The sequence below is a fragment of the Plasmodium reichenowi genome, chromosome 11 (assembly GCF_001601855.1).
Source record: "Plasmodium reichenowi strain SY57 chromosome 11, whole genome shotgun sequence".
Taxonomy (NCBI): Eukaryota; Apicomplexa; class Aconoidasida; order Haemosporida; family Plasmodiidae; genus Plasmodium; species Plasmodium reichenowi.
The window spans coordinates 363,000-371,594 of record NC_033656.1 but is presented as its reverse complement, the minus strand read 5'-3'; the positions used below and the strand labels follow the sequence as shown (position 1 = coordinate 371,594).

Here is an 8,595-nt window from a genome sequence, read left to right as displayed (position 1 = left end):
AAAAAAAAAAAAAAAAAAAATAAAAAAATAAATAAATATATTTTTTTTTTTTTTTTTTTTTTTTTTTTTTTTTTTTTTTTTGTTTAAAAAAAAGTGGAGGCGTTATAAAGTTCGTTTAACAAAATTGTTTGCTTCTCCTCGTCTTCATCAAATATGCGCTCAATAGATCTTTTTAAATTTAGAAGGATAAAGATTGCTTTTTTTTTCATGAGTTTATTAATATATTTTGTAGATCTCTTAGCTTCGTTATATTTATATTCATTATTATAATATTGTTTTTCATTATTTAATTTTCTACATTTGGTTTTATTTTGTTCGTTTTCAAAAAATATGATTTTTCTTTTCAATTTTCCACTTTGTGTATTTTCCTCAGGGGCATGTATATTTTTATTTTTCATTTCATCTTTATTTTGATCCTTAGTTTTATTTTCATATTTATGTTTATACAAGCTTTTCCTTATACATTTAAAATTTGATATGGAATTTTTTATAAAAAAATATTTGCTGTTTTTTCCCATGCTATTGTAGTTATGTCCTTGTATATCTTTTCTTAGTATTGTATTTTTATAATTTCCCTTTTTAGAAATCAATAATTTATTATTATCGTTATTTATTAATATATTGTTTTCATATGATTTAATATGTTCATTGGGATGTTTTATTGGAATATTTTTATTTGTTGACAATATTATATCTTTATCACCTTGATGATTATTTATTATATTTTTGGAATTGTCATTTTCCTTTTCATGAATATAATATAAATTAGTTAACTTATTTTCATATGGTATGTTACTATAACATCTATCAGATAAATTAATTATATTTTTATTACCATCGTTAGAAATATTTGAATCATTTCTTTGAGGACTTTTATGAATTTCTTGCCAATTATTTTTCTTAAAATCAAAATAATAATTCTCTGTTTTATTTATTAATTTATGAACATACAAATCATCATCTGAATTGTTATTCAGAATCTCTTCATTTGAATTATATCGTATATGATTTAATTCGTATATATTACAAAAATTTAATAAAATATGAAAAAACATTTCCCAAAATTGTGCGTACTTTTTTCTTTTTAACATAAATTTCGTATAGAAATTTTTTATTTTATTTTCATTATTCTTCTCAACAAAATAATTGTCAGACTGTTTTTTTATTTTATCTAAATAATAAAATATCTTTTCTTTATTCTTATTGTCAATGGATAATATTTTAGAATAATCTATAAAATATATATTTTCCTTATCATCATTTTCATCATATAAACTGGAGGAGCATTTATTCTCTTTTTTATTTTTCATCATATCTTCCAAATCGTCTAAACTGTTTAAATTGTTAACATTACGTAAGTTGTTGCTTTGTTTTATTTTTTCTTTGTTCTTACTCATACCATTACTTTTATTCATACCATTACTTTTATTCATACCACTACTTTTATTCATACCACTACTTTTATTCATACCACTACTTTTATTCATACCATTACTTTTATTCATACCATTACTTTTATTCATACTCTTACTTTTACTCATATTCTTCCTCTTGGGGTTCTCTTCATTATCATATAAACAATGTTCATCCATAAAAGAATCATTATTCTCTATACACATATCATCCTCCTCTTGATATACCTTTTCCTTAATCTTTATGAAGTTCTCAATTTCTTTATATTTATCTTTCTTACTACTCTTATATTTCACTTGATCATTTGCAACATCCTTTCCTTTTTTTTTCCTTTTTGTATAACATGTATTACGCCCATTTGTATTATTAAAATGATTATTGTGTGTTGAATATGTAATACCCAAGTTATTTACGGTGATATTATGTTTATCATTCAATGTCCTTTCATATCGGTATTTTGTATGACCTATATGCTTGTAAAATAAAAGGCAGCTAGCTATTTGTGCAATACCAATAAAATCAATATGATAATTATAAATAGAATCATTTAAAAAACTATAACAATCACAATTCTTTTCACCATAAAAAAGATACTTTTTAAAGTTTTTCATATCTATACCTCTACCAATATCTATTAAAAAAAGATTCAAGGGAAAACTCGTAGTTTTTAAAAAGCTATCCTCTTTATTATAATTATTTAATTTGTCTTTACCTAAATATCTATTATTTTTATACAAACTATTAAAATCGAAACTATTTTTATGAATGTTTGAATATTCTTTTTCTTTTTCTTTTTCTTTTTCTTTTTCTTTTTCTTTTTCTTTTTCTTGTTTTCTTTCTCTTTCCTTTGTTTTATACTTATTATTTCCTTTCTTATTTTTATTATATTCACCATTGTATCTTTTTTTCCCCCTTCTTCGCCCTTCTCTATTACATAAATCTTCATTTTTACTAATTAAAATATTATCAATTTTTACATCTCCGTGTAAGACATCTAGAAAATGTAATTGAAGTACAGATACAATTATTTGATAAATAATGAATAAAATTAATTCTTCATTTACACTTTTATAATTTTTCCTAATAAAATAATTAATTAATTCATTTAATGTTATAACATTATTGTGTGTATTCATAATTAAAATGGACATATTTCTTTTTTCTTTCAATGTTTCTTTTTTAATGTTTTCATTTTTTTCTTCCTTGACTTTTTTCTGGCTCTTACTATACTCTTCATCATCACTATGAATTTTATCAACATTATAAATTTTATCAACATTATAAATTTTATCAATTTTGTGATTATTTTCCATATTGTAAATATTTTTGTTATTCTCATTATATGTCTTTATTTCAACATCTTTGCTCTTTTGATCTGAGGCAGATTTATAATGTAGTTCATCCGGAAATATATACCTATTTTCCTTCTCATAAATTTCATAAAAGAGTTGCCTTCCTGAATAATTTACATTATTATATTTTGTGTATTTATTTATTTTATTAGATTTGCGTACCTTTAATAAATATGAAAAGTATATTTCTTTTTTTGCTAAATGTAATTTATGTTGTACTTTGCATGCAAATAATTTGTTATTAATAGTACATTTAAAAATTGAACCATTTAATCCTTTCCCATTTTTACATAAAATTTTCATTATTCTTTTTTCATTCTTATCACTTAATAAACATATTTCTGAATTCTTTTTAAAAGACATGATTAATTCTTTTTCGTTGTATCTAAATATTTTAGTATGATCCATATCATTTATATTGGATTGTATACATGCAAAATGTTTATATCTTTCATTTTCAATACTGTTATAAGGGTTAATTAAATTAATCCCTCCTATTATATAATGATCAAATAAATAAACAATACCTAACTTGAATTTATGATAAATATGAATTAAATTGAATTTCTTCTGTGTATTATTCAATACATTTTCTTTAATATATATTTCACAAGTATCTATAAATGGTTTTTCTATACCTCCAATATTATTATATAAATCATGATATCCTACTTTTAATTTATTTTGTTCTTTTAATATATTTACATGTTCTCCTTCCTTATCATGTATATCAATATGATAATCCTTTTCTTTCAAATCTACCATATTATTATTACTATTATTATTATTATTATTGTTGTTGTTGTTGTTTTTTTTGTTGTTGTTATCACCTTTTAATGACCCGCTTTTTTCTTTTGTATTTACTTCTTCATCCATACTATTAACATATATTTCTTGTAACTCCTTCATTTCTCTTGTTTCTTGGTTGTTATCCAAACTTTCTATTATTAAGGACGATTCCTCATTTTCACTTAATGACAAATTAAAAATTAATTTTTTACTACCTTTTGATTTTAAAGTTTGAATCTTTTTATAAACCTTTTTGTTATTATCAATTATTTCCTTTTCTTCCAACATACATTCTTTTGAATCGTTAAATGTATTTATTTTTACGTTTTCTACTCTTTTGTTATTTTCATTAATACTATCTTCTTCATATTCTTTTAGATCGTATTCGTCATCAATAGAAATATTTTTATGATTAATTTTATTTTTCATGATATTATCAGTAGTATCGTTATTTTTAATACACAAAGATTCATTTGTATCTTTTATAAATTCATTACATGTTTTTTCCTTTATAGTATCAATTATATTTTTACCTTCAGCATTGTTATCTTTTGGAATATTTGTTTCTTTTGTATTTATTATTATTTTATTATCTTTTTTACTATTCGTATCATGTTCATTATCCTGTTGTTTATTCTTTGAATTCGTTTTATTTATATTTACATTATCCTCATGAATTTTTTTCTTATCCCTTTGCAATTGCATATTTTTCTTATTCATTACATTTTCTTTCTTTTTCTTTTCATTTTTCCCCTTAATTTTTGGTTTGGATTTATTTCTTCTTTTCATATAATACTCATAATCATCGGTTGTATTTTCAGAGCTTGTAGATTCATCACTAAAATATATTTTATATTTTCCAACATAATCATTTTTCTTACTTTTTAAATCATATTTTATTATACTATTATTTTCATTAAGATATTTTTCCTTCATCACATTTTGTGATAATTTATTAACATCAGCTTCATTATTCACTGAAACATTTTCATCACTAGGACAAGTATCTTTTTCCATATTAACCTCAACAGATATGTCTATATCCTTATTATTATTTTCTTCTTCAATAATTATATCATTATTATCCATATTTTCTTTTTCGTCAATTTTATTTTTTTCTTTATCGTTTGGTTCTATTTCATTTTGTTCAATTATATTTTCTTCCTCCATATATATGTCCTTGTTATTTTGATAATTATCAATTTTTTCATTGTTATTTTCATCCTTACATAGAGTCACCATATTATCATCTTCATTTTGCTCATTACATAAATCAATTTTGTTTGGGGTGACACATTCATTGTCCAAATAAGGATTCTGTTCCTTTAAGGGACTCCTATTAACATAATCACATTTTTGATTTTCATCATTTATTTTTTTATCTAATATAAATAAATTCCTTTCCTTTTGATTTACATCAATCATATGATTTTCCTTATGTATTATATTATACAATATGGTTTCAAATAATTTATTAATAATTTTTTTATTACAAAAATAAAAATTACCACTAGGTATATACATTTTATGCTCACCATTTATATGATAATATAGATTACTCTTTTTTCTAATATCACTTTTTTTCACTACACGATGTAGAGAATGTTTTGGATCATTCATTTGCTTCTTATTCATATATATTGATAATTCTTTTGTATTATTTATCAGTACATTATATAATAATATTTGTCTCTTTTTATTTTGAATTTTCCTTGGATAAAAGAAACCGTTAATTTTGTTAATTTCATTTTGCTCATTTTTTTTAATCTTTTTTATATTTTTAATTCTTTTTCTTTTTATTTTTCTTTTTATTTTTCCTTCTACACTCTTTATTTTATTTTGATTTACTTTTTTTTCCTTTTGATCCTTATACTTTTTCTTCCTCAAAAAAATTTCGTTATTATATTTCAATTGTATTATAGATCCATAAAAATGAAATGTCAAAAATTTTTTTAATTGACTTTCATTTTCAATATCTTTTCCATCGTATTCATTTATATCAAAATATGTTAAATTTAATATTTTTTCATATCTTTTTTTTTGTGAATTGTTCAGGTGAATTTTAGATATTTTGTATTTTTGATCATTTTGACTATCAACAATAATACAATTCTGTACATTTTTTTGTTTGTTTAAATTTTCTGTACAATCATTTTTTGATATTAGTTTCTTATCATTATCTTCACATTGAATCAGATTACTGTTTAAATTTCTTTGTCTTAAATAAATAGGAAGATTTGTTCTTTTTTCATGAGAGTTTAATTTTCCATTGGTATATAAGAAATTTCTGTGTGCATAAATGTGGCTCATCATATTTTTATATGTACATTTCATTTTACTAAGTATATGAGCAGCTTTTATATTTTTTTTTTTAAAAAACATCAAATAAATATTTAAAAAGTAATGACACATAGACTTGGGAAGATTAAAATATAAATATATGACAAAAATTTTGATACTTTTATATAAAGTATATAAAGATAAATGAAGAACAAAATTAATATGTTCATTTAAATAAAAAAAACATATTTTCAAAAAATATAAAAGTAAAACTAAATCATATATATATGAAAAGCTTTTGTGACACATATTAATACTTTTATATCCATTACCAATTTGGATAAATTTTTTTAATTTGGGAATATATTCCTTATATTTTTTTTCATATATATATAACATATGTTCATACCATGTATCATATAATTTTATATTTTTTGAATAAGAATAACAATGAAACTTTTGTATTAAATAATTTTGAACATATTTCTTAACCCAATGATATATTCTTAATTTTCTTTGGATAATTTTTTTATTTCTATATATTTCCCCATAACATCTAATTATATTATACTTTATAATATAATCTCCAAAAAAACATATAAACCAATATATTTCATCACAAAAAAGATTAGTACAATTAGATCTTTCATTTTTATTTAATATGATTTCGTAGTTTATCTGAGAGTTTTCTAAATCATTGTGATTTTCATTATTATTTTCACAAATATTTTTATTCTCACTTAAAGGAATATCATTTATTTCTTCATCAAATTTATCTTTATTTTCTATCTTATCCTTAGCATCGCTTTTTGAAACAACATTTGTTTTGTCATTATTTTGATATAATTTTAAATAAACAAAAATGAGAACATTCAAAGGATTCAATGTTACAAATAAATAATTTATTAACAATTTTTTGAAATGACAATTAAATGTTTGGAATAATAATGTATGCTTCTTAATATAATATAGTACATATTTTATACTATCATATTTAAATAATATTCTTGAATATTCCTTATTTACTATTTTTTCAATATCACTCTTTCTTAATTTATTTATAACATAACAATTATTAGGATCATTTATTTCATCACCAGTTTTATATTCCAATATAAACGTATGAAATTTATATCCAAACGTTGACAAATAAAAATCCAAATATTCTTGTAAAACCTTGGAAAACTCACAACTCGCTTTATTACCCTTTAACTTTTTTAATGCTTTCTCATATTTTCTTATATTTATTAAAACAAGTATAAATTCTTTAAAGTCTTTATACAAAACACTGCTTTTTTTTTCTTCAATAATCTTATTTTCATTTTGTCTTTTTACAATATATATTTTCTTAAGGTGATTTTTTAAGTAAATCTTTTTAATATCTTTCCTAAACATTATTCAAAATAAGAAATAAAAAAAAAAAAAAAAAAATCACATATATGTAAGCATATATTTTTTTTATATTTTTTTTTTTAATTTTTTTATTGTTATTTTTTTATTTTGCGGTTTTTCCTTTTTCTCAGGATAAAATATTCCGAATAACCAATCGATCATATGATGAAAAGTTTCTCAGAAATTTAAACAAATGAACGAATTGAGAAAAAATATATAAAAGTAATAAACATATTTCATACTTCAATTTTTTTTTTGTATGAACACACAACTTAATTATGATGGATAGAATATTATGTAAAAAAAAAAAAAAAAATAATACATATATATATATATATATATATATATATATATATATATATATTATTAATGAAGTTGTTAATTAGATATAATATATAATCATTATATATATATTTATTCTGTGCATAATACTTCAATGTACAATTATGAATTTATTACTTGAAATAAATTAAATAGTAATGAATTATTATTATATTCTATTATATAATAACACATTCAATATTTTTCTTTCAAATAAATATTATTTTTGTATTTTAAAATGGGAGAAAAAAAAAAAAAAAAATAAAAATAAAAAAAAAAAAAAAATAAAAAAAAATAAAAAAAAAAATAATAAAGTTATAAAAAAAAATAAATAAATAATAAAAATAAATAAATAAATAATAAAATATACATACATAAATATAAACATGCATATATTTTTTTTATTATATTCATTTTATACTATCTTTCATTTTTACAAATATTATACTAAATTAAAAGATAGTAATATTTACTTTGATGTTATTAAAATAGAGAAAAAAAATATATAATATAATAAGAGAGAAAAAGAAGTTTATATAATGTTTAAAATATGAAAAATAAAGCTTATATAGCAAAACACACTAATAAATAAATATATATATATAAACATTAAAAGAAATATATATATATCATATATATATATTATGACCACCACACACCTATACACATAACATATATATTTTATAAAAATATATAATTTTATAAAACTATATTTTTTTACCACTTTAAAGACATTATGTATATAAATACATGATATATTAAAAATATTAGCAAAATAAAAGGTTACAACTTTTTAAAAATCCTATGATTAACTATCAATTTTATTTACTTTTTTTTTTTAATCCAAAATTAGATATTTTTTAAATTCAAATAACAAAAAAAAAAAAAAAAATATATATATATATATATATACATATATATAAAATATAATATATAATATATAATACTTAACTACGCATATATAATCATTGATTTGATATATATATATATATATATATATATATAGTAATAATATTTATATTATTCCATATATATGGACATTTATCAG

At 19.6% G+C, this 8,595-nt stretch overlaps 1 protein-coding gene across 1 annotated transcript; it reads right to left on the bottom strand.

The window, feature by feature from the left end:
* Window positions 1–83: 83 nt before the first annotated feature.
* PRSY57_1110600 (hypothetical protein) lies at window positions 84–7,229 on the bottom strand (the record flags this gene model as incomplete). The annotated part of the gene is made up of 1 exon (XM_012908071.2): window positions 84–7,229. The coding sequence occupies one exon, from the start codon at window positions 7,227–7,229 to the stop codon at window positions 84–86; it is 7,146 nt and encodes a 2,381-aa protein (XP_012763525.2).
* Window positions 7,230–8,595: the final 1,366 nt, after the last annotated feature.